At 36.9% G+C, this 26,576-nt stretch overlaps 1 protein-coding gene and 1 long non-coding RNA gene across 3 annotated transcripts; one reads left to right on the top strand and one right to left on the bottom strand.

Annotated features, from left to right (window-relative positions):
• Positions 1 to 5,696: 5,696 nt before the first annotated feature.
• On the top strand, positions 5,697 to 17,404 carry LOC105499902 (killer cell lectin like receptor B1). Of its 2 annotated transcripts, none has more exons than XM_011772761.3 (6): positions 5,697 to 5,892; positions 12,032 to 12,130; positions 12,831 to 12,905; positions 14,017 to 14,171; positions 14,505 to 14,620; positions 16,182 to 17,243. In XM_011772761.3, exons 1-6 carry the CDS (start codon positions 5,808 to 5,810, stop codon positions 16,258 to 16,260), a joined length of 609 nt encoding a protein of 202 aa, XP_011771063.2. In that variant the 5' UTR covers positions 5,697 to 5,807; the 3' UTR covers positions 16,261 to 17,243. The 2 variants fall into 2 exon arrangements, with proteins under 2 accessions (XP_011771063.2, XP_011771062.2); XM_011772760.3 differs by lacking the exon at positions 16,182 to 17,243 and adding an exon at positions 17,250 to 17,404 and having other exon boundaries at positions 5,698 to 5,892.
• Positions 17,405 to 19,206: 1,802 nt separating this feature from the next.
• Positions 19,207 to 25,958, bottom strand: LOC105499900 (uncharacterized). Its single transcript, XR_011609394.1, has 3 exons — positions 25,833 to 25,958; positions 21,372 to 21,532; positions 19,207 to 19,288 (listed from the first exon to the last, which is right to left on the bottom strand). It is a non-coding gene; the product is annotated as an uncharacterized lncRNA (long non-coding RNA).
• Between the last annotated feature and the right edge of the window lie 618 nt (positions 25,959 to 26,576).

Raw genomic sequence — 26,576 nt, 5'->3', positions numbered from 1 at the left:
TCCTTTTATCATTTTTTATTGCATCTATTTGATTCTTCTCTCTTTTCTTCTTTATTAGTCTTGCTAGCGGTCTATCAATTTTGTTGATCTTTTCAAAAAAAGAGCTCCTAGATTCATTGATTTTTTTAAGACATTTTGTGTCTCTGTCTCCTTCAACTGTGTTCTCATCTTAGTTATTTCTTGCCTTCTGCTAGCTTTTGAATGTGTTTGCTCTTGCTTCTCTGGTTCTTTCCATTGTGATGTTAGGGTGTCAATTTTAGATCTTTCCTGCTTTCTCTTGTGGGCATTTAGTGCATACATTTCCCTCTACACACTGCTTTGAATGTGTCCCAGAGATTCTGGTATGTTGTGTCTTTGTTCTCATTGGATTCAAAGAACATCTTTATTTCTGCCTTCATTTCATGATGTATCCAGTAGTCATTCAGGAGCAGGTTGTTCAGTTTCCATGTAGTTGAGTGGTTTTGAGTGAGTTTCTTAATCCTGAGTTCTAGTTTGATTGCACTGTGATCTGAGAGGTAGTTTGTTATAATTTCTGATCTTTCACATTTGCTGAGGAATGCTTTACTTCCACCTACGTGGTCAATCTTGGAATAAGTGTGATGTGGTCTTGAGAAGAATGTATATTCTGTTGATTTGGGGTGGAGAGTTCTGTAGATGTCTATTAGGTCTCCTTGGTGCAGAGCTGAGTTCAATTCCTGGATGTCCTTGTTAACTTTCTGTCTCATTGATCTGTCTAATGTTGACAGCAGGGTGTTAAAGTCTCCCATTATTATTGTATGGGAGTCTAAGTCTCTTTTTAGGTCTCTAAGGGCTTGCTTTATGAATCTGGGTGCTCTTGTATTGGGTGCATATATATTTAGGATAGTTAACTCTTCTTGTTGAATTGATCCCTTTACCATTATATAATGGCCTTCTTTGTCTCTATTGATTTTTGCTGGTTTAAAGTCTGTTTTATCAGAGACTAGGAGTGCAAGCTCTGCTTTTTTTTTGTTTTCCATTTGCTAGGTATATCTTCCTCCATCTCTTAATTTTGAGTCTATGTGTGTCTGCATGTGAGATGGGTCTCCTGAATACAGCACACTGATGGGCTTTGACACTTTGTTCAATTTGCCAGTCTGTGTCTTTTAATTGGAGGACTTAGCCCATTTACATTTAAGGTTAATATTGTTATGTGTGAATTTGTTCCTGTCATTATAATGTTAGCTGGTTATTTTGCTCATCAGTTGATGCAGTTTCTTCCTAGCATCAATGGTCTTTACAATTTGGCATGTTTTTGCAGTGACTGGTACCAGTTATTCCTTCCCATGTTTAGTGTTTCTTTCAGGAGCTCTTGTAAGGCAGGCCTGGTGGTGACAAAATGTCTCAGCATTTGTTTGTCTGTAAAGGATTTTATGTCTCCTTCACTTATGAAGCTTAATTTGGCTGGATATGAAATTCTGGGTTGATATGAAATTCTTTTCTTTAAAAATGTTGAATATTGGCCCCCACTCTCTTCTGGCTTGTAGAGTTTCTGCAGAGAGATTAGCTGTTAGTCTGATGGGCTTCCCTTTGTGGGTAACCCGACCTTTCTTTCTTGCTGCCCTTAACATTTTTTTCTTCATTTCAGCTTTGGTGAATCTGACAATTATGTGTCTTGGAGTTGCTCTTCTCAAGGAATATCTTTGTGGCATTCTCTGTATTGCCTGAATTTGAATGTTGGCCTGCCTTGCTAGGTTGGGGAAGTTCTCCTGGATAATATCCTGAAGAGTGTTTTCAAACTTGGTTCCATTCTCCCTGTCACTTTCAGGTACACCAATCAGACATAGATTTGGTCTTTTCACATAGTCCCACATTTCTTGGAGGCTTTGTTTATTTATTTGTACTCTTTTTTCTCTAAACTTCTCTTCTCACTTCATTTCATTCATTTGGTCTTCAATCACTGATACTTTTTCTTCCACTTGATCAAATCAGCTACTGAAGCTTGTGCATGTGTCACGTAGTTCTCATGCCACAGTTTTCAGCTCCATCAGGTCATTTAAGGTCTTCTCCATGCTCTGTACTCTAGTTTGCCATTCATCTCATATTTTTTCAAGGTTTTTAGCTTCTTTTTTGATAGGTTTTTAAATCCTCCTTTAGCTCGGAGAAGTTTGTTATTACTGATTGCCTGAAGCCATCTTCTCTCAACTTATCAAAGTCATTCTCCATCCAGCTTTGTTCCATTGCTGGCGAGGAGCTGCGTTCCTTTGGAGGAGAAGAGGCACTCTCATTTTTAGAATTTTCAGCTTTTCTGCTCTGGTTTCTCGCCATCTTTGTGGTTTTATCTACCTTTGGTCTTTGATGATAGTGACATACAGATGGGGTTTTGGTGTAGATGTCCTTTCAGTTTGTTAGTTTTCCTTCTAACATTCAGGACTCACAGCTGCAGGTCTGTTGGAGTTTGCTGGAGGTCCACTCCAGACCCTGTTTGCCTGGGTATCACCAGTGGAGGTTGCAGAACAGGAAATATTGCAGAACGGAAAATGTTGCTGCCTGATCCTTCCTCTGGAGGTTTCATCTCAGAGGGGCACCTGCCTGTATGAGGTGTCAGTTGGCCCCTTCTGGGAGGTGTCTCCCAGTTAGGCTACTTGGGAGTCAGGGACCCACGAGAGGAGGCAGTCGGTCTGTTCTCAGATCTCAAACTCCATGCTAGGAGAACCATTACTCTATCCAAAACTGTCAAACAGGGATGTTTTAGTCTACAGAAGTTTCTGCTGAATTTTCTTCAGCTATGCCGTGCCTCTAGAGGTGGAATCTACAGAGCCAGACAGGCCTCCTTGAGCTGCAGTGGGCTGCACCCAGTTCAAGATTCCCGGCAGCTTTGTTTACCTACTCAGGCCTCAGCAATGGAGGACTCCCCTCCCCCAGCACCCTCACTACCACCTTGCAGTTTGATCTCAGGCTGCTGCGCTAGCAGTGAGTGAGGCTCCGTGGGTGTGGGAACCTCTGAGCCAAGTGCGGGATATAATCTCCTGGTGTGCCATTTGCTAAGACTATTGGAAAAGTGCCATATTAAGGTGGGAGTGTCCCAATTTTCCAGGTACCATCTGTCACGGCTTCCCTTGGCTAGGAAAGGGAATTCTCTGATCCCTTATGCTTCCTTGGAGAGGCGATGCCCCACCCTGCTCCATGGGCTGCACCCACTGTCTGACAAGCCCCAGTGAGACGAACCCAGACCTCAGTTGGAAATGCAGATATCTCCCTCTTCTGTGTCGCTCACACTGGGAGCTGTAGACTGGAGCTGTTCCTATTCAGCCATCTTGGAACCCAGTCCACCTAAGGTCTTGCTCTGAGGTTCTGTGCCTAAAAATCTTTGAAAGAGGTGAAGGACCTCTTCAAGGAGAACTACAAAACACTGCTCAATGAAATAAAAGAGGACAAAAACAAATGGAAGAACATTCCATGCTCATGAATAGGAAAAATCAATATTGTGAAAATGGCCATACTGCCCAAGGTAATTTATAGATTCAATGCCATCCCCATCAAGCTACCAATGACTTTCTTCACAGAATTGGAAATAACTACCTTAAAGTTCATATTGAACTAAAAAAGAGCCCACATTGCCAAGACAATCCTAAGCCAAAAGAACAAAGCAGGAGGCATCACACTACTTGACTTCAAACTATAATACAAGGCTACAGTAACCAAAACAGCATGGTACTGGTACCAAAACAGAGATATAGACCAATAGAACAGAACAGAGCCCTCAAAAATAATACCACACATCTACAACCATCTGATCTTTGACAAACCTGATGGAAACAAGAAATGGGGAAAGGATTCCCTATTTAATAAATGGTGCTGGGAAAACTGGCTAGCCATATGTAGAAAGCTGAAACTGGATCCTTTCCTTACACCTTATGCAGAAATTAATTCAAGATGGATTAAAGACTTAAATGTTAGACCTAAAACCATAAAAACCCTAGAAGAAAACCTAGGCAATACCATTCAGGACATAGGCATGGGCAAGGACTTCATGACTAAAACACCAAAAGCAATGGCAACAAAAGCCAAAATTGACAAATGGGATCTGATTAAACTAAAGAGCTTCTGCATGGCGAAAGGAACTACCACCAGAGTGAACAGACAACCTACAGAATGGGAGAAAATGTTTAAAATCTACCCGTCTGACAAGGGGATAATATCCAGAATCTACAAAGAACTTAAACAAATTTATAAGAAAAAATCAAACAACCCCATCCAAAAGTGGGCAAAGGATATGAACAGACACTTCGCAAAAGAAGACATTTATGCAGCCAACAGACACAAGAAAAAATGCTCATCATCGCTGGGTGTCAGAGAAATGCAAATCAAAACCACAATGAGATACCATGTCACACCAGTTAGAATGGCGATCATTAAAAAGTCAGGAAACAACAGGTGCTGGAGACGATGTGGAGAAATAGGAATGCTTTTACACTGTTAGTGGGACTGTAAACTAGTTCAACTATTGTGGAAGACAGTGTGGTGATTCCTCAAGGCTCTAGAACTAGAAATACCATTTGACCCAGCCATCCCATTACTGGGCATATATCCAAAGGATGATAAATCATGCTGCTATAGAGACACGTATGTTTATTGTGGTACTATTCACAATAGCAAAGACTTGGAACCAACCCAAATGTCCATTAATGATAGACTGGATTAAGAAAATGTGGCACATATACACATGGAATACTATGCAGCCATAAAAAAGGATGAGTTCATGTCCTTTGTAGGGACATGGATGAAGCTTGAAACCATCATTCTGAGCAAACTATCGCAATGACAGAAAACCAAACTCTGCATGTTCTCATTCATAGGTGGAAAGTGAACAATGAGAACACTTGGACACAGGGTGAGGAACACCACACAGTGGGGTCTGTCGTGGGGTGTGGGGAGGGGGGAGGGATAGCAATAAGAGATATACCTAATGTAAATGATGAGTAAACGGGTGCAGCACAGCAACATGGCACATGTATACATATGTAACAAACCTGTATGTTGTGCACAACGTACTTATTATACTTAAAGTATAATAAAAAAAGAAAAAGGAAAAAAAAGTATACACATTCTATAATCACCTCGAAAGAAAAAGAAAATCTTTGAAAGAGATAAAAAAAAATTCCATATGCTCCACTTCCTACAATTCAGATGGTTTCCAAATACTTTTACTTATGTGAAAATGCTATCATATCCAACAGTGCCTTTAGCGCTAAGCTAACAGTAGGCTATTGATCTTTAGCACATTGCTTTTTCTGTTGTGTTATTCATTGGGCTTTCTCACATTTATGTTCCCATTTCTCACATTTCACCACTTTCTTTGAAGCACAGATATTTCAGGAAGATTTTAGAGTCTTTGAATAGCATTATGGACTTTTTTACATTAATTTTTACTTTTACAAAATTGTGCTAAATATTATTTCTGTTAATTACTGAGTTTTGTGGGGGCCCCTTAAATTGGAACCCCAGGCTATGCCTCATCTGCTTCACTCTGGTACTGGCCCTGAGAGAGCAACAGAAAAAGAATGGTTATAAAAACAAGAACAAACGAGCCTCCCAGAATTTTGTCAAACAACAGGCCAGTTAATTAAGGAAAGTAGATATTACATAGCTGGGCATAATGAACATGCAGTGAGTGGATTGTCTCAGTAATTTGCGGAGAAAACCACCACCAAGAAGTGTAGGTGGGTGGGGACAAAAGAGAGACAACAAAGTACTGCAGGCAGAACGCTTCCTTTTGCTGATTTTACCTCACAGAATTGAGAGTTTTTTCTTATATGCAAGTTTAATGCCACCTTCCTCTGTCTGCAATGGACCAACAAATGATGTATGCTGAGTTAACCTTACCCAAGGACTCAGGCCCAGAAAGTTCTTCACCTTCATCTCTTCCTCGGGGTAAGTGGCTTTAATTTTCCTTTCAGCATTTGTATATCTTCCAGAATTAGATCTTCCTGTTATATTTATGGCTTTAAATCATTGCTTTAAAGATGAGCAGTGGTTTTATATTAATGTTTAATGGGTGTTGCATGGCTTGCCTGTAGATAATCACAACTTTGGACAAAAATTTTAAACCTCATACATTTCTTTTTCTCAATCCAGTTAGCATGAAAAGCAAACATCACCCGTCTTACTGAGCCTTGGTTAAAAGACTCTGAAGAAACAACACTTTAGGCTACATTGGGCACACTGCCTATGGGTTACCCCTGCTCCACAAGGAAGGAAAGAAAGAATAAATGAAAGAAAGAAAGAAAGAAAGAAAGAAAGAAAGAAAGAAAGAAAGAAAGAAAGAAAGAAAGAAAGAAAGAAAGAAAGAAAGAAAGGAAGGAAGGAAGGAAGGAAGGAAGGAAGGAAGGAAGGAAGGAAGGAAGGAAGGAAGGAAGGAAGAGAGAGAAAGAGGAGAGAGAAAGGAGGAGAGAGAGAAAGAGACAGAAAGAGGAGGAGGAAGGAAGGAAGGAAAGAAGGAAAAACATTTTACATGTGTGAACTAAGGAATATTTAAGACACACATTGCAAACTTGCTGTAATAACAACGTACGTTAGTCTAAATTCCTCTACAAAATATCAATACTATGATTAGGTCCCAGTGCATTTTCATCCATAATATTCCTTTCAGAATACAACGTGTAGGCCAGTTGCAGTGGCTCATGCCTGTAATCCCAGCACTTTGGTAGGCTGAGGTGGGTGGTTTGCTTGAGTCCAGGAGTTCAAGACCAGCCTGGGTAATGTGGCAAAACTTCATCTCTACAAACAATACAAAAAAATAGCCAAGTGTGTGGCACACGTCTGTGGTCCTAGCTACTTAGGAGGCTGAGGTGAGAGGATTGATTGAGCCCAAGAGATCAAGGCTGCAGTGAGCTGTAATTGTGTCACTGTACTCCAGCCTGGGTGACACAGCGAGATTCTCTCTCTCTCTCTCTCCATATATATATAAAATACATATATCTTATATATATATTATATATTATATATAAATATATATATAAAGTATAGGCTTAATGAGTGACATACTTCACTCTCTCAAGAGAGGGGAAAACTTTCTGGAAAATAAAAATTCGAGATCAAAGATTTGAATATCATTACTATCTGATAGTTTCTAGTTTGAAAAGTATCACAGCTTAGAAAGAGACAAGCCACAAAATACTCAAGCATATCAGTAATGAACCTACTTACCATTTGTTGAAACTGGCACTTTCCTGTGTCTCTGAAGAGTTAGGATTCTGAGTGAAAGACGCGGGGAACACCAATGTGAGGTAATACGTGATGGATAGCATGGCCTGTGGATGGATGGGAAGAAACTAGAAACTGAGGCAGAAAATCAGTATGAAATTATTATGACACATAATTATTTTCTGATATCTAACTGGATTTACTGTCATCGATAATATTACAATTGTTTACCATTCTGATATTCATTCCATATCATGCCGAGTATTTGACTTGTGCTGTTTCAAGACTGTTTAAGTTTTAAACTATTGAATTCTCAAAGTTTTAAGTCAAGAAGAAAATCTTAGAGCTGTCAATTAAGTTTCACTACAATTTTCATATAACAGTAGAGAAAATTAGAGGATTCTAATAACTATAGGGAGGATTTGGTTGAGCAAGATTTTTTTTTAAAGAGTAAGTCTTTCTTTTCCTCTGTTCATATTCAGCAAAAGTTGGAAAATGGGCATTGTCAGAAAATGAATATAGAGATAGTGAGACTCTTCCCAAATGTTGCTATGATCCCAAAGGATGCGGAAATTTTTTTCTACTTGGATTGTAATAATTATCCTATAAAATGTCATTCTGAGAGTAAACCTGAAAGAAAAAACAAGAGTAGAATAAAGCCAGAGCAAAGTATGTGACTATAGAACACTAGTCTGATATTAAATAATTATAAAACCACTATTGGACTCTGGCTAAACTGTTGAGGCTGTGGTCACTCTGTAGTGTGGTGCTTGTATCTAATGCAGTCAACAAAACCAGAAAGAGAGATGTGAGTGATAACTTATCTTGCTTATGGTCAAATGGCAAGGGTTTGGTCTGTTAACCAGCCTGGGCGACAGAGTGAAGACTCCGCCTCAAAAAAAAAAAAAAAAAAAAAAAAAAAAGAAAAGTGGATAAGGTGTTTGCAAAAATGCCTCTAGAGTTTATTCATTCATTCAAAAATAAACTCATACTCTGTGCCAGGCATGCTGTGAATACAGCAGTGAACAAAATAGACAAAATTATTTTCCTTCATAGAGTTTATAGTAAAATGGAAGCACATTTGTGGAAGACAGTATGGCTATTCTTCAAGGATCTAGAGCTAGAAATATCATTTGATCCAGTGATCCCATTACTGGGTATATCTCCAAAGGATTATAAATCATGCTACTATAAAGACACATGCACAAGTATCTTTACTGTGGCAGCATTCGCAATAGCAAAGACTTGGAACCAACCCAAATGTCCATCATTGAGAGACTGGATTAAGAAAATGTGGCACATACACACCATGTAATACTATGCAGCCATAAAAAAGGATGAGTTCATGTCCTTTGCAGGGACATGGATGAAGCTGGAAACGATCATTCTGAGCAAACTATCACAAGGACAGAAAACCAAACACCACATGTTCTCACTCATAGGTGGGAATTGAACAATGAGAACACTTGGACACAGGAAGGGGAACATCACACACTAGGGCCTGCTGTGGAGTGGGGTGAGGAGGAAGGGATAACATTAGGAGAAATACCTAATGTAAATGATGAGTTAACGGGTGCAACAAACCAACATGGCACATGTATACATATGTAACAAACCTGCAGGTTGTGCACATGTACCCTAGAACTTAAAGTATAATAAAAAATAAAAATTAAAAAAAAAATGAAGGCACACAATCAATAAAATAAACAACTAAGTCAGTATAAAAGATGAGATGGTGTTAGTGTTATTGAGAAAAATTTGAAAATAGGATTTAGCTTTCGGGGAGGGTAGCATATCAAACAGAATAATCAAGGAAGGCCTCCCTGAGAAGATGACATTGAGTCAAAACCTGACAGAAGCGAGGGACAAAGACATAAGACCCTGAGAGAGGAGTCTTCTATGAAGGTGACCAACAAGTGCAAAAACCTCAAAATGAAAACATGCCTGTGATAATTGTAGGAGGTGTCTGCGTGCAGAGTGCGCATATGGAGGCCAGACGGGGTGAGGGCAAAATGTAAAACCACTACTGGACTCTGGCTAAACTGTTGAGGCTGTGGTCACTCTGTAGCATGGTGATTGTATCTAAGGCAGTCAACAAAACCAGAGAGAGAGATGTGAGTGATAACATCCAATAGAAGTGAGGGCCAGCTTAAGTAGGGACATATGAGCCATTCTACAGACTCAGATTTGCCTGATGAAAAGCCAATGGAAGGTTCAGAACAATGAAATCAGATGATTTCACATACTTTTTAAACTCAAATGGAGAACAGTCATAGGTAGGTATTTCCAGATAATTAACGTCTGCCTGACTTCTGTAGTGATTTATTGTAACTTCGTTAATTCTAATGTCATGTGGTGCCACAGAAACACAGTACAGGAGTACATTCCTCCCAGACACAGTATGCTCCACTCAACTCCTTACATTTTAGCATGAACGAATAAGTTTTTAAAAGTCACCAAGTTGCCTTTTACCTATAGTTAAGAAAAAAAACCTTTTAGAAAAAAGAACTGCTGTTCATTGAACAGTTACCATGTGCCAGACACTGTGCCCAGCATTTAGAAGAATTGTTTCATATAATCCTCTCCAAAATATTATGACATAGATATTATTCCACAGTTCACAGATGAGGAAATGTGTGGGTTATGAAGGTTGAACGTATTTTCCAAAATAGCATGTTCACACTCAGATTTGCTAGATTGGAAAGACTGTTCTTAATCAATGTTAGTTAGACTTTAGTAATGAAAAATTACTAAATTAATGTTAGTAATAGAATTAGGCCGGGCACGGTGGCTCACGTCTGTAATCCCAGCACTTTCGAGACTAGCCTGACCAACATGGAGAAACCCCGTCTTTAATAATAAAAAAAAAAATACAAAATTAGCCGGGCCTGGTGGTGCATGCTTGTAATCCCAACTACTCGGGAGATTGAGGCAGGAGAATCGCTTGAACCCGGGAGGCGGAGGTTGCGGTGAGCCGAGATCGCGCCATTGCACTCCAGCCTGGGCAACAAGAGTGAAACTCTGTCTCAAAAATAAATAAATAAATATATATATAAAAAATTAATTAATTTAGCAATTAAAATAGTGGCTTTACAGAGCTTTCTCCACTTGACAAACAAACTTAGAGTTTCAAGGAAGAGAAGAGCGGGGGAGAGAAGAGACAGAAAGATGAAATAATGTATGTCTATAAAACTGGAAGGAAAGCCATCCCAGTGCTGTCTTGGGCTCATTGACTGCATGTAGCCATTCTTGTATCACATAGCTCTCGTTAGAAGTTCTAGGCCAATATTACCAAGCTTGGTTTCCTCACATTCAGATGTATCCCTGGGGCCTTGGAGTCTCCTCTAGGTATCTACTCCTCCTTGCCCCCCTCCACTGATACAGCATGTCCTAAATAGTTCCAGATGATAATCCATATGTTACAACCCTGACTCCAATGTATTATGTTTCCTCCCATAATCTTCGATCACCTCTAATGCTACTAAATTCTATCTCCTCAGGGTCGTTTTAGAGAGAGCTAATTCACTTATATCAGTGTGAGCATCCAATGTGAGAGACTATCAGGTCTGCAAACGGACTGCATGACTTAATCCTCAAGGATAATGGACCATTAAAAGTAGAAATGGCTTCATGGCCATTCTGAAACATATAATGAGAATAAAGGATAATATTATAGTCTATCTGATGCTAAATTTTTTAACATGTAACTCATAACAAGGAATCACTTACATGGAGTAATATTAGAAAAAATAAAAAAGAATAGATAATACAAACAAATCCATAGCTTCAGATAAATTAGAAAACCTTTACTTATAAAAGCTTCTGGCTCTAATAATAGAATTTATAAAGTAATTTATAATTATAATAGATCTAATATGTTAAAAACCAAATGAGAGCGGAGGGAGTCTTACAATTAAATCAGAGATATGGGAGCTATGTAGGCACAACTTCTAGCAGTGTAACTGAGGCGTATACTACCAGAATAATTCCTTATCAGAGTTGATTTAATTTTGGAAACTATGTCCCCATGTTTCTCCAGAATATTTTTATAAGTAAGTCTCTCTTTATTATTTTTTCTATTAATTCATGTTTTCAAAGATATAGAGCAAAATATATTGAAAACGTTGTGATGAATTTATAACATTTCATCAATATAATCATAACTTCTGAAGAACATGGGAGACTCATTATATAGTAATTGAAATGATTACAGGGAAAAGCAGTTATCTGACACTCGGTTTAGACTATGCGATGTTGTAGACATAAGCGCATGTTATACTAGTGATAATATTGAAAATGGTATGCAGTCACAAAACCTTCTCCTTTGATGGCCATACATTTGACCCAACTTGGAGATGTTTGTTCTAGGCAACAGCAAAGCACAGGATTCCATGTCCAAAAACAGAATTTCTGTATATCACCGGCACCTAACATGGTGGTTGGCACAAAATAGAGCCTCAAAAAATATCTTGACTAAATGAAGGTCTTCCTTCTTGGACGAAATGCTTTGACTTACTACCTACATTAAGATATGCACTTCATTTTTGTATAGCACTTGGTAATTTTCAAAACATCTTTCTACCTATCTCATTTGATTCTTATACCAATCCTTTGTATACACACATGCATAAGTGTTCGTATTTTATCAATGAGCAAACTCTGTTGGATCTGAGAACCCATCTTGCAGGACTCTTCTTTTAGAATGATGGATACAGGTTGTTCCCTGCCCCCATCCCCTAAGCTGAATCTAATTGTCCCTATGTTATCCCAAGTACATTTTTGTGCCAGATGTACTCCACTGAGTTAACTGAAGGTTTTTGGGTTTTTTTGTTTGTTTGTTTTTGTTTTTTTCTTTTTAACTTCTCAGATGTCTGTCAGGGTTCACCTTGGCATCAATTTGCCCTGAAACTTAGCTGTGCTGGGATTATGCTCCTTGTCTTGGTTGTTACTGGGTTGAGTCTTTCAGGTAAGTGAGGCAACATCATTTGTTGCGTAATACTTACTCTACTTCTATCATGTATCTTAGAGCATCTCAACATAATTTGGCCACCCCAATCTTAGTGAAAGATCAATGAATAAAAAGTCATGAAACAATGCTTCTAACAGTCAGTCCATATCCACTTTGGATACCAGCCTTTCGTATTTGTGTTCCTAACTGCCCTGAGAGTCATCACGGGGTATTATATAGGTGGCCCAAGAACTTTTGAAAAAGATCACAATTGGGCCACAAAGATGATGACAAAGAAAAGAAAAATTTCCAGTTATTTATGGTTTATTATGTACCTACTAAAATTCCAGATTGCAGCAGATAATCTCTCCCTTGGAACAGGCACAATTAGACTCATTTTGAAGATGATAAAGTTCGGGTGAGACTGTAGGCAATTTAAGAGCTTAAGTAATGCTGTTAGATTGACTTATCTAGTAGACACAGGCAACCTAATGCCTGTGTGAGTCCACCTGTTTTGTTTTTTTCTTATTTGTTTCTGTATGCTTCCTGTAGGTGAGACCTTTTTTTTTTTTTTTACCACATTGCTAATACTTTTATCTTCTGTCCATATTCAAGCTTGTTGAGATTATTTAGTTTCCTGAAGTAACAAATGTAATATATCCACTCCACCACACATTTCAGCATTTAATACTCTTAATTGTTTTTCGTTATGTACTAGTGGCATCCTTACTACAGAAACCATCAATAGGAAAATGCAGTGTGGACATTCAACAGAACAGGACTAAAACAACAGGTAATTGTGTGGATTGAATTTCCTAAGAATAACAATTAATATTTGTAGATTTCATGTGTTACCTTTGGTACAATTCATAACAATCCATATGTTAAGATATTCTTATCATTCTGCTTTTCTGAATTAGAAAACTGAGGCATAAAAGGATTCAACAACTTGCTGAGGGTCACATAAGCACCAAGTGAGGAGGCTGGGAATTATACGTACGTGGTCTGACTTCTGACCTAAGGTTTTAACCAGCAAAGCATGCTGTCTCATGAGAAGCCTCTGCTAGGATACTCCATTGTTGATACGAAAATATGTGAAATATTTGATTATCTTAGTGAGCTATTAAGTTTGGCCTGAAGATAATTGATAGAACTTAAACATAGAATGAATTCTTTACTATTTATTATATTTCCTCACCATGCAGCCACATTAGTCTTGCTCCAGCGTGTGTTAATAAAAAAAGGTGACTGTTGTTGAGTGACTGTAGTGGCGTAAGATCTGTGTGCACATTCTCACAGAACGGAAGTTTTAAGAGAACCTGAAAGTCCCTCTGGAAAATTCCATCCAATAGATCACATTAAGTAGGTAAATACCTCATTCAACAATTAGAAATTTTCTTATACTTTTTTCTCCATGGTATTTCTCATTAATTTAGTGAAAATAATTATTTGCTATGCATTTTGTGCATCATTTAAAATCAGCACTTTTTACATGAGTTTTATATTGTTGCCTGTGTAGTGGAATAGGCACTGGTGATGAATTTAAGGAAACTGAGAAATAGAAATATTTCATCTGATTGGCTGAACTTAAACAAGTTATTCTGTCTCTCACTGTCTTAAAATGTAAGATGTGGCTGTTTAAATTATTCTGATGGTATTTTCCTATTTTGATATTTTATGATTCCATTTATGCTCAAGCTAACTGGTCACTAATTCCCAATTCTTGGTACCAGAATGAACAGTAGGTCTTGAAAAACCTCAACTTTATAACAAATTCATTTTTCTCACAGTGATAATAAAAAACTTTGAACATTTAGAATGATATGTGTGCGTGATTGGTTGTGGTGTGTCAGGGATAGGTTAGAAATATAACATTTATTTCTTATTTCCGTTTTTCACTTTAGAAAGACCAGATCTCTTAAACTGCCCAATATATTGGCAGCAAGTCCAAGAGAAATGCTTGCTATTTTCTCACAGTGTCAGCCCTTGGAATAACAGTCTAGCTGATTGTTCCACCAAAGAATCCAGTTTGCTGCTTATTCAAGATAAGGATGAATTGGTAAATCATTAAATAAAATACCTTAATAAAACTTAACACTTTCTTTAAAGCATACCAATACGTCTGTGCATTAGCCCGGGGTTTTATGTAATGGAAGTGATGACTTTGACTTCACAATTTGAATGACTAAGTGGATATGTAAAAAAAAATTAAATATAAGGTGATGAATACAATAATAGAAATAAAAACACAGAAATATCACAAAGAAGGAATAATTAATGCTGACAAGGAGTTCGGAAAGACTTCAGAGATGAGGTGATGCTTGAACTAGGTTTTAGGGGATCAAACCAAGAATAGATAAGCAGATTTAACATCCTTCTGTTTCATTTATAGACACGCACACAGAACTTGATACATGACAAAGCAATTTCATTTTGGATTGGATTAAATTTTTCGTTATCAGAGAAGAACTGGAAGTGGATAAATGGCTCTTTTCTAAGTTCTAATGAGTGAGTATTAGATGAGCTAATTTTAATATTCAATTTATATCAGGTTTACACTGCAAAACGGTAACACTGAAGATTGAGTTTTGTAGTTTTAATTTGGTTTAAAAACTCTCCAGAGGTTCAGAATATGCTAAGAAGATGGATGATTTCAAAGTTGGTTGGAAAGTTCTATATATGAAAATATATCAGCTCTTTATAAGAAAATATATATTTATCTGCAATGGAGTTTTAGGGGACAGGAAATAGACTAACTTATTTGGAAGGGGCACATTAAATTAAAAATAGTGATTATCTGGAGACCACTGGCACACAGAATGTCTTACATTGTATTTTTCAAACTGTGGGAAAATATACATTAGCAGGTAATGAGACCAATTTAGTGGGTCACAGTTGGCATTAAAAGAAAAGAAAAAATAGTAAATATCAGAGTGTGGAACCCAGACACCCACGCTGTGACAAAAATTGCAGTATATTTGAACCACTGGTGTGAAAGGCAGAGGTACATTAGAGGATGTGATGAAAACATGTATAAGCCACAAAAGAGCTATTTGCTGTTTTCTCTTCAGTGTTACGTGCTTTTATCTTGTGTAAGATGGTCAAAATTACCATCAACGTACTATGAGGGTTGATGCAACACAGGCAAATTTCATATTTTAGCAGAATTCGTGGATAATTTTGCAGAAAAGGGTAAGGTATTTTCTTCCCTCACAAGCAAAAATGTGTAGGCCTTCAACCACATTTCTGTAAAGAACTTTTAATGAGTTTTTCAAAACAGATAATATAAAGAGTTATATTTAATAAGTCTGTAAATGATTTAGTCAAATTGGCAGAATTTACATTTAAAATGTATTTTCCGTCACCCGAAAAACAAGAGGTTAAAATTTAAAACATAGGAGAATGTTTAAGTTTGTCTAAAGTATACTAATAATTTATTAAGTATGGAAAGTATTAAACACTGAAAGAAATGTTGGCTCAATCGGCAAAGTTTTAACATTATATGAGTCACATTCTAAAAAATTTCATAAAGTGTAAGATTTTAAGAAAAAATTTCATAAAGTGTAAGATTTAAGATGATTTAAAAATAAGTGTTCTGGACTAGAATAAATTTATGAAAAGCCAAACATACACATTATATTTAAAAACAACTCTCTTGATTTTTATATTGCTTTCTGGGGGTTATTTTCTATATTTTATTTACAAATAAATGAAAGTATGTTTGCTATTAATTTATTCTTATCTTTTCATACACAGTATTGGTGAATTAGCATTTATTAAATATAGTTTGTATGTGTTTCTTAACGGGGTCATAATGCAAAATGTTTATTTTATTGTGGTTCACAGTAAAAAATAAAATTTGAAAACATTGAAATGTGAACATAAATATGTATAAAGTGGATGGAGTAAATTCAGTTGAACCTCTTATTTTATTCTGAGGAGAAAGATGATGCTTTAAGATAGGAGTGATCAGGTAAACCTGGAAGGTATCATGTTATAGCACCAATTAGACTCTGTTTTTATCTGCAAGGCAAGGAAAGAAAAGAAAGAATCATAATATTTTTTACAGGATTGTTTTGGGGGCTACAGGAGACAATGTACAAGAGCTAGCCAGATGTCTCATCAAGGAAGGCCTGGAAAACCACTAAGGGCCTTTTGGAAAAAGAATTGTTGACTTGGCCAGATTGGCATTTAAAAAATTACCCTGATAATTTAAGAAAGAATTAAAAGGGTGGAAGAGATAAAATATAGGGAACTTTTGCAATAGCCCAGTTGAAAGAAGTTTTTGGTTTGACTAGAAGGTTGGGCAGTAGGAAGAAATCAGACAAACAGCCCCAAGAGGCTACATGAAAAAAATGGAACAAATGACTAAAGAAAAGCTGTAATGGAGCCCTGCACGCTGCCACCACCTCATCCGTTTGAGACAAATAGGAGAGTCTTGAACTCACATCATCTTTGCAACTCAACTCTAATACAGCCTGTCCCATTGTTTGAATTATATCGCCACCTCCTACCTGCAGTGAGCCACGGGACTCATGCTTGTTTGAAACTAATATTATATTGCTGCAGACACCCATTCACCTCTGTTTGGAATGAGAATGAAAGGAACCTCTGACTGCATAACCATGAACTGAGCCACTTTCTCTCACTGCTTTCAAATTCTATAGACCCTGAACATCCATCATGCCTCCAGATATTTATCATATTTACTGAGCACATATTTTTGAAGTATTGTCACATTTTCATATTTCATCTTCATGCCTCCCCTAAATATTAGGTGGCTATAGCCTAAATATTTCAGAAAACTGTGGCTCAGTAAAGAATTTCAACGTGACCTGTTAGTAGAACAATAAGAAGATTGAATCCCCAGTTTCCAAAGTTTGTTTCTTTTTTAAACGTAATTGTGAAGTTTCTTGTTAGAGGGATTGTTTTCCAATGAAGATGAACTTGAAAGTTCCAGAGGTTTCCATTAGCTCTATCTTAAAAGTTCATACCATTATATTTGTGACTGTGTACCTTCTTTGTTTAACAGTTTATCTTTCTACTGCTTCCTGAGAGTCCTAGGAAATAATGGCTAAGTGAGAATAGCTATGAGAAAATCCTAAGCACTAAGACAGACTTTTCTTTTCCTCTCCAGCTTAAAAATTACAGGTGATGCTAAAGAAAACAGCTGTGTTTACATCTCACAGACATCTGTGTATTCTGAGTACTGTAGTACAGAAATGAAATGGATCTGCCAAAAAGAACTAACACTTGTGAGAAATAAAGTGTCTCCTGACTCTTGGCTATGAATCCCATCTCAATTTATTTGCTTCCCATTACTGATCTCTGTACTTTTAACTGCACATACCATTGGTACTACCTAATGTACATTCAGTGGCACAAAGTGAACAAATTCTGAGAATTGTTCAACTGGTATGAATCTTACGGAAGTTCATGTTTATCATATTCATTCTACAAAATGAGGAAACAGAGACATAGAGAAAACATGTATCATTTTAAAGAAACAGTGATAGTCTATGGTGAAGGAGTGAAGGATGTCCCTGAATATGCCAAATTGGTATATTGATTGTTTTGTGTTTAAAACAGTGGAGAAATTGCAGATTCAGAAAGGGAGAGCTGACCTGTCACTTCCCACATGTGGCAAGCCATAAAGATTCCCCTGGGAGGGCTACCCTAGTCATACAAGGGCAAGAAAATAGCTCTTACCGACAGAGACCTGGAATTGGATGCTGCAATGAACCTGAATAAAGATATTTAATAAACACTTATCTTTCGCCTATTTGACAGCCCCCCACAACTAATATATCTCCTAGTGACTCCTCTAGAAAATGGATTGCCCCCAGCCACCTTTCCTTCGTACTGTCATTTCTTTTCACATTTATCATTCTTGGTCTAAAAAGCGTAAAAGCATCTTGCTTAGGCCACTTCTTTGGATTTCACTCTCTTGTGAGTTCGTCATGTACATGCAAAATGAATAAAATGTGTATACTTTTATTTTGTTCATCTGCCTGGTGCCAATTTAGTTTCTAGATCCAATAGAAGAGCCCACTATGGGCTAAAAAAGGGCTTTGGAGGTGATCTCTGGCTCCCCTTCAATGGGAAGAACCCCCAGACCAGCTGAAGAGAATTAGATTCTAATCCTGATGTGTATGTGTGGCCTTCATTGATCCCTTCCATGTCATGGCTCATCTCCAGGAAAGTTTTAGTAAATAATTGCTAAATCCCTGTGCATCTATCATAGTCTATCATGTTTTAAACCATTACACAATTGAATTGTGGCAGAACATTGATTAAATTCCATTCTTTTAACTCTGACACCAGAAACTCATAATTAAAGGAGTTTGGGAAGGGACTTTAACTCTTCCTGCCATTCCATAGTTCTTCCCATTTTAATTTTATTATTACATCATTTTCTTCCATAACTTCTTCTACCCACAGCTCACACACACAAGCTATAGAAAATATGTAATTAAATCTTTAGTTATTCTGACGGAAAATAAGTTATACCTTTTAACTTTGAAGTTAAAGCTGAAAAACAGAAGTATTTACTATCATAGATCTCTTGAATGTCCACCTTTCTTAAAAATATGCCCAACTATCCATGGAAATCAAATAAATGAAAATGGTAAATGTACCTGATAAGACTCATCATAATAAAATTCTGCAAAATAGACATCTGCTTACCCTAATAATTCATCACCAAATTGAATTCTATAAATTCAAGTGCATATGACATGGCTAAAATAATGGCTCAATTCCTGTATCCCATGCATGAGGATTTATAATACTTGTTAACAATAACTTTTGAAGAGACCAAAAATCAAAGCAAAATTCATTTTGTGCCATTTACTTAGAAAATAGATTACTTAGGAAAACATTTTAGGAAAATGTGTCATTACAAAATCATATACAATGAAAGTAAGGTTTGGAAGTATTCGATACTTTGGGGGAAGGACACATAATGACACCAGTAGAGCAGAAATCCGATGAAAATTGTCCCATGATGGAAAATCCACATTCCCACCTTTTTGGAATGATGTTGATAGCAGTCTTCTAAAGTGATTCAGGATAAGGCTATATCCACCCAGTTAGTCCAGAATTCACTCCAAACATTGACCTTTTCCTCCTTCTATAGTTGTTAGGTCTGAAATCAAGCAGCCTTAAAGCACACATCTGTAAGAAAATTTTGCAGAAAAATTAACCCCGAGAAGTTAGGTTATCTGTCACTGTAATGTGCTATTGCAAAATTAGATAATTAAATAAATTTACTATGTATTGGATATTATAATTCTGAGGTTATTCCTGAATCTCAAACTATGAAGTCAAAATTCCATGAGGAAAGCATGTCTAACCGTATTTTGGGCAGGTTAAAAAATATTAGGTTTAAGGGGAAAAATTTGTTTAGAGTATTTGAGTCAATGTTTATGACATAAACTGCAACTCCAAGGCATGGTGAAAATATGGTACTTAGTAAGGCATTCAAGATCTACTGTCTACCTATTATCAAAAAGATAAGAGATAGCAAGTGTTGGTGAGGGTGTGGAGAAAAGAAAAATCTTATATGCTATTGGAGGGGATAAAAATTGGTATGGCCATTATGGAAAAAAATAAGGAGCTTTCTCAAAAATTACAAATAGAATGTCATGCAATCCAGCCGTGCCACTTCTGGGTACATATCCAAGGGAAATTAAATCAACACCTCATAGAGATAACTGCACCCCATGTTTATTACAGCACTATTCACAATAGCCAAGATTCGGTATCATTCTAGGTGTCCATCAGTAGATGAATGAACAAAGAAAAGGTGGTATGCACTATATGCATATATATACACACACACACATATACAGTGTATGTATATAACATAATGAAATAATTTGCAGCTACAAAAAAAAAGAAGAAAATTCTGGCACTTACAGCAACATGAATAAATTTAGAGGGCATTATGCTAAGTGAAATGAGCCAGATGCACAAATACTATATGATTTCACTTACATGTGGAATCTTAAAAAGTCCAACTCATAGAAGCAGAGCATAGACGAGGGGCTACCAGGGGCTGGACGGTTGGGGAAATGGGGGGATGTTAATCAAAAGGTATGAAATTTCATTCATAAGATGAATAAATTCTGGAGATCTAATGTACAATGTGTTGAGTATAGTTAATACACACTGTGTACTTGAAATTTGATAAAAGAGCAGATTTGAAGAACATATCACACTCACAGTCACACATGCACATACACACACACAAATGATACGGTTGGTGATGGATGTGTTGACAGTGCTGATTGTCACATAATGTATATGTATATTAAATCATCACATCGTACACCTTAAATATATACCATTTTTGTCAATTAAGTATTTTAAAATTAAAAAGAAAAAATTTCTGCCATCTACGTTTCTGATGTTGCCTTCCACCATGTGCCTCTGTGAAGCCCTTGCTCCAGGCATACGGACAATTGTCCAAACAAAACTGAACTCCTTTGCTCCTTGCCTAGAAAAATCTTAGCAGTTGTCGAAGGCTTGAATCAAACTTTAATTCCTTTGATGAAATTTACCCCAAATCTTTTTGCTCCTCATAATTTGTGATCTATTTCTTCTCACTTTTCCAAAATACGATTTAATTCTTTGCTGTGTTATAATTACTTGTTTTTATGTTTGTTTGTAAAGCTAGTTCCACATTTCTCATGGCTGGAGTTGGACAATCACCAAGGCAGAATAATTAAAGGGAAAAAAAAGATCATCTCTGACTTCATTTTAATATAGTGGCTAAGAAGTTACTTTTGGCAGAGTAACCTGTTTACGTTATGGTAGAAGGATCTCGAGGCAGGGCCAATGAGATTCCTTCTGTGTATTTTCTATGCTACATGCTTGAATTTGAAGTCTGTTTATCTCTGCTTTACCTCCCTGCCCCACTCATTCCACAGACTTCTTCAATACACACGGCATGGGTTAAAAAGTAGGCATAGTAGAAAAACATTTCTGGTAGGAGAATTAAAAATTTAAATACTGTTAATGCATCCATCTAGTTTTTTTGTTGGTTTGTTTAACTAGTCTTTCCAATCCACTTATGTTTAGGCAGCCACCAATCAATCCTTTCCTTCATAATGCAGAAATGGATAAGGAAAAGTAACTTTTGCCTTCCGTATCAAGCAGCTTGGAAAAGGGAAAATTCAAGAAATACAAATAAAAAAAATTCTAAAAGTAATTTTGGATTTTAAACACCTATAGAATCATGAAGCAACTAACTTACCTTGGTCTGGTGGAGATAGACTTTAATCTACTCCTTGGCGGCAATTCAAGTTTACTTCTGCAACTGTTTATGATGAGCTTCATCTGCTGCCTTAGAGGCTTATTCGTTCATTTTGTTTTGTTTTTGTTTTTGCGTTTGATGATGCTCTTGTTTCCTTCCAACTGAGAAAAACAGAACAAATAAAAAACAGTTATTTACCAATCAGAACAAGTTTATCAACTTTTCCCCTTCATAACATCTTACTTCCTTCACAGTAAATAAAACAGAATAGTGTATTTATTTATTTTCTTATCTTGTTATTGTGGCTACTAGTACTACTATTATTAGGCCCTCTTCATGGGAATGTGAGCTTCAGGAGGGCAAGGACCTTCTTAGTATTGTGAACCAACAAACGGTTCTGTTACGTAGTAGATGCTCGAAAATATTTCTTATGAACAAATAAATTATTATACAATCAATTTTCTGTATCACCTGGGCTCAGCAAGGTGGTTTTTCCAAAAGTACTGTTTTTCAAATAATAAAGCAAGCACACAGAATAATTTTTCAACATTTACGAGGTAACCCGCTAATGGGGCTGGAACCCACGTCTGATTTCCCAGATCTGGGAAGCCAATTGCACTCTGTATCTCAACACAATCTACCAGGGCCCTTTCAAAATAAACACGGGGACATTGTAAAACTAGAGGGTACTTTTGATTTGTCCTTTGCACTAGAAAAGTTTTCAGTATTCTACTTTAGGAAGCAAGTAACTGCTACGCAAGTAAACACTTCTAGGCAAAAATAGCCGAACAGGCATAATCACTAGACACAATTCCAATTTTGACTGAAATTGAACCCCAGATAACTTGTTTTGCTCACAGGTTTATGTTCAGATATTTTTATTCCTCAGTAGTGATTTTGAGGCTCAAAACCCAAACAGTAATGTCCAATTATTATACTTTATTTCAATTTTTTTTTTTGGTGTTAAAATGAAGAGTACAGGATGACTTAAATCGTTGGTTAACTTACAAGTTAAATGATTTTGCTTAAATGGCAATGGAGGAGTGGATTCCTGTATAGAATGCAAGCACTTCAATAACAATTATTTTTGGCTGCTTCTTCACTGTTGTATCCCAAGGACATAGAAAAAATGCCTACCACATGGTAGGCACTCAGTGGCTATTGGATAAATGATGGTGTTAAAAAAAGTATAAATTTTCCAAGTCAATTTAAACTCTCTAGGAAATTGTAGCCAGTTAATAGAACCATTTTTCAGGAGACATTATAAGGAGTGAGAATGCCTTTGTCCACGTTGTTCTTCTGATTAAACACCCTTATTTTCTACTTTACCTGTTGAAAACTATGAATATTTTTAAGACTCAAATTATGTTTGTCTTCTATGAGGTTGCCCTGCAGTAAATACTATTTTCTATGAAATCTCACTGCAATTTCAATCTATGTCATACATTTAGTATTATGTATATTTTCTTTTTTTTTTTTTTTGAAATGGAGTCTCTGTGTCACTGAGGATGGAGTGCAGTGGCACCATCTTGGCTCACTGCAATCTCTGCCTCCTGGTTTCAAGCAGTTCTCCTGCCTCAGCCTCCCAAGTAGCTTGGATTACAGGCGTGCATCACCATGCCTGGGTAACTTTTTTGTATTTCTAGTAAAGATGGGATTTCACCATGTTGGCCAGGCTGGTCTCGAACTTCTGACCTCAGGTGATCCACCTGCCTCTACCTCCCAAAGTGTTGGGATTACAGGCGTGAGCCACCAAGTCTGGCCTGTGTTACATATATTTTCAATTTTCTGTCTCAATTTCGTTATTATGCTAAGAAAAATGTAGGTGTTTGGGGCTTTTTTTTTTTTTTTTCCACATTTAGTTGAAAATTTTCACACTACTTAGCACTTGCTTAGCACATAATTGAGTTGCTTCTGGTTTCTCTATATTCTTTCCTAAATTAGGATTTACTGCAGTTATCAGCTAAACACAGACAAAAACAACCCAAAGGAATACTTTCTAAGAAAAAAAAAAATTAACCAATCAAATCAGAGCAAACGAATTACTCGAAATCATTGCAAATATAATTAACAGAATTATAGAATGCTAAAATAGGGTTCTAATAGAATAAATACATATAATTACAATTGCAGTTTGCTGCCTATGTCAGTTAGGATTTTCTATGTGACAAATTACTCCAAAGTTTAGTGGCTTAAAACAAAAGGCTTTAGTTTTGCTCTGGAGATTACAGGTTAGTTGAAACTTTCTACTGATCTGGTCTTTGCTCGTCTGATTTGTTCTGGGCTCACTCATGCATCTAAGGGCAGCTGACTGGCCAGCTGAGGGCTGGCTGGTCTAGGATAACCTCAGTTACATCTGGAACAGTTAGTTCACTGTCCACTTGGTTGCTAGATCCATGTGTTTCTAATTCTCCATCAGGTTAGCCCAGGCTGTTCACATGGTGGCTGGGCAGAGTTCAACGAGGTGGAGGGGCCTTCACTTGCAACTAAACACTATCACCCCCCACATCCTATTAGACAAATCAAGTCAAAAGGCCAGCTCAGATTCAAGGGGTGGGAGAAATAGACTTGTCATCCTGATGAGAAGAGGTGTGAAGTCACATTACACAGGGCGCAGGTGCAAGGGAGGTGTAGAGAAGTAGAACTCATGCTAATTTTTTACTCAAATGACATATAACCTTTAAAATTATTTCTTATTATACCAGACTTCACAAAGTATCAGTGGAGAAGTTTCTGATATTAATTGGGGTGTTGGTACTAGATAGCCTTGAAGGTGTTTTCCAACATTAGGATTCAATAATTCTATGATTTCACCCACAAAAACTAGAAGGGATGAAGGAGGGAAATTTCAATCAATAAAATGCGTGGCTGAAATTCTGTGAATCAGGAGATTTTCCAGAAAAATGTTGTTTGAAGTTGGATTAGAGTGAATCCTTCCTGCTGCTTTTGTTATGAGGTAAGTTGTTGAATCATGTAATGTGACAATGGCTTTGCAAACAGCAACTAAAATTTTGGATAGGATGTAAACAGCTAATTGCAACACAGACAACTCCCAGCACAATTGTTTTAGTCCTTGGAATAGACCACAAAGCCAGGGACCCAGAACTAAACCCAGACCATTAAAACATCCCAATATATTGCTGGGTCTGTTTCAAAGAGCTGGATGGCTTTTTCTTTTAGCTTAGTCATGGCTATTTACTTGACTGTATTTAAGAGGTGCAGAAAGAACCATTTTGCTATAGTGTAAGCACTTGCTTGGGAATTCCTTAAAAGGGAATCAAGGACTATACCAAACTTGGCTGATGGATTTTAAATGGTTTGTTGAGTCTTCAGAGCAGAAGTGATGTTCACATAAGAAACATATCCTAGAAGAGCACAGCCCCATTGGTAATATAAGTAGCCTTCATTTGAACAGAAGTGAATCAATCATTGGCACCTTAAGTTGCTCAGATTTTCTAAGTAGAGCGAAATAATTTCTGCAAAGCAGGCTGGAGTGTTTCTGAACGAACAGAAGACTACTATAGTAATGATAGCCTTGAAATTAGTACCTGCGTCTGATGAGCTATGTCTAGCTGATGAGGATATAATGACCTCAATGGAAGCATTTCATTGAGTAGGGTTAAGAGCCAGTTTTTACAAGATTAAAGGCTGGAGTTAATAATGTAAGGGTAATTTAAGTACAGACAAGACCTCTGAAAGATAATTGACCTTCTGAAATATTTAAGTAATGTTTGTCAATTTTTTAAAATGTTATTTTCGAAAGAGCCTTTTTAGCTATTTTGTTTCTAATTGCCATACCCAAGAAATTTTAGTACCATACAGATGCATACCTGTTCACATACCATGTGTAGAACCATGATTATACATAAAAAGGATAAGACGTTTTTAATTCATAAGAACAGATTTTTGCCCCCATGGGGGTGATACCACTCCTGTTGAGAATGCATGTTTTAAAGAGACAGCTGTTAAATCCATAACAGCAGGGTTGGATGGAGGATGACAGAGCCAACAATCAGTTAATTCAAAGTGATAGAAATGGTCTGAAGAAAATGCACAAGAGAATTTTGTTTCTCTTTGAGCAACCGAAGACCACAGGTGCCCAAAGTAAAAAGATGGAGAGGAAGCATGTTGAGAAATTGGTCTCTTGTCAATATGGTATGCTACAGTACAACAGTAGGCAAGGTTAAAGAAGAGTGAACAGAAAGGAATAGGATAAAGAAGAATCACAAAACTGATTTTGTTTGTTCATGCTGGATGGCAGTTTTCTACTCCCTAGAGCTTTCTGATTTTAGCAGACAGTTAAGAATCCTCAACTGAAAGTCTCCTAATTCAACAGACTCTCAGCAATTAAAAGAAGATGATATATAGTGGTCAAAAGAAAATGATGTCTGTCTTTTTAAGAAACATGAATCCAAGGATCAACTTCTTGGAATTTTGCTGCTGTGCTGGTTGTTACCATACCTGGTAAGGTCCTTTCCGTAGAAGGGTAAGGGTGGATTTTTTTATGAGGTTCCTTTAAGAAGACTACATTTCCATGTTCCAGGTCATGAGTAGTTATCTTAGAAATGATTTTTGTGCCTGTTTAATGATAAGACTGGTGATATCTAGTCATATCCATTTACCATAGGGAAGTATCCTAAATTCCTGGGGTGGCCTGGTATTAAGCCCTAAGAAAGAATCTATGTATGTCATCAAGGCTTATGGCAATATCTTAGGCTTTGGAAGTTCTAAAGTCTCTGAGCGCATTGCCAAGTTTTGGTTTTGAATTACCTTTGTTATCTCTACTCTATAAAGATTGCAATCTATAAAGATTGCAGATAGGAACAAGGAAGTTTTTGAGTAGAAAGTAAAGCCTCCCCAAGGTATTTAATAACATTCTCAGTGAAAGGTAGTCCTCAAAATAAGCAATGGCCGAGCATACTACAACGTGCCAACGTTGTGTAAATGTTGATCTTTGTTTTTTTTCACCTGGGAGGCTCAGATGAGGACGATGAACTCAGTTATATGAACCAATATAAATTCCAGGAGAGTCTCATGTTCCAAGATTGAATTTGAATCTGTAATTGGATAGCCTGCTTGATAATTTTGAGTTTTTGTTTTTAAATACAAACCATTATAAAACAAAATTAAATCAAGATTACTCAAAGAAATCTACATTTAGCCTATGTAAAGCCTAGAAAATATTTTCCTACAGATTAAATCATT

The sequence above is a fragment of the Macaca nemestrina genome, chromosome 10 (genome assembly GCF_043159975.1).
Source record: "Macaca nemestrina isolate mMacNem1 chromosome 10, mMacNem.hap1, whole genome shotgun sequence".
NCBI classification, from domain to species: domain Eukaryota; kingdom Metazoa; phylum Chordata; class Mammalia; order Primates; family Cercopithecidae; genus Macaca; species Macaca nemestrina.
Note: the sequence above shows the minus strand (reverse complement) of the source record. Positions and strands in the feature narration are given on the sequence as shown.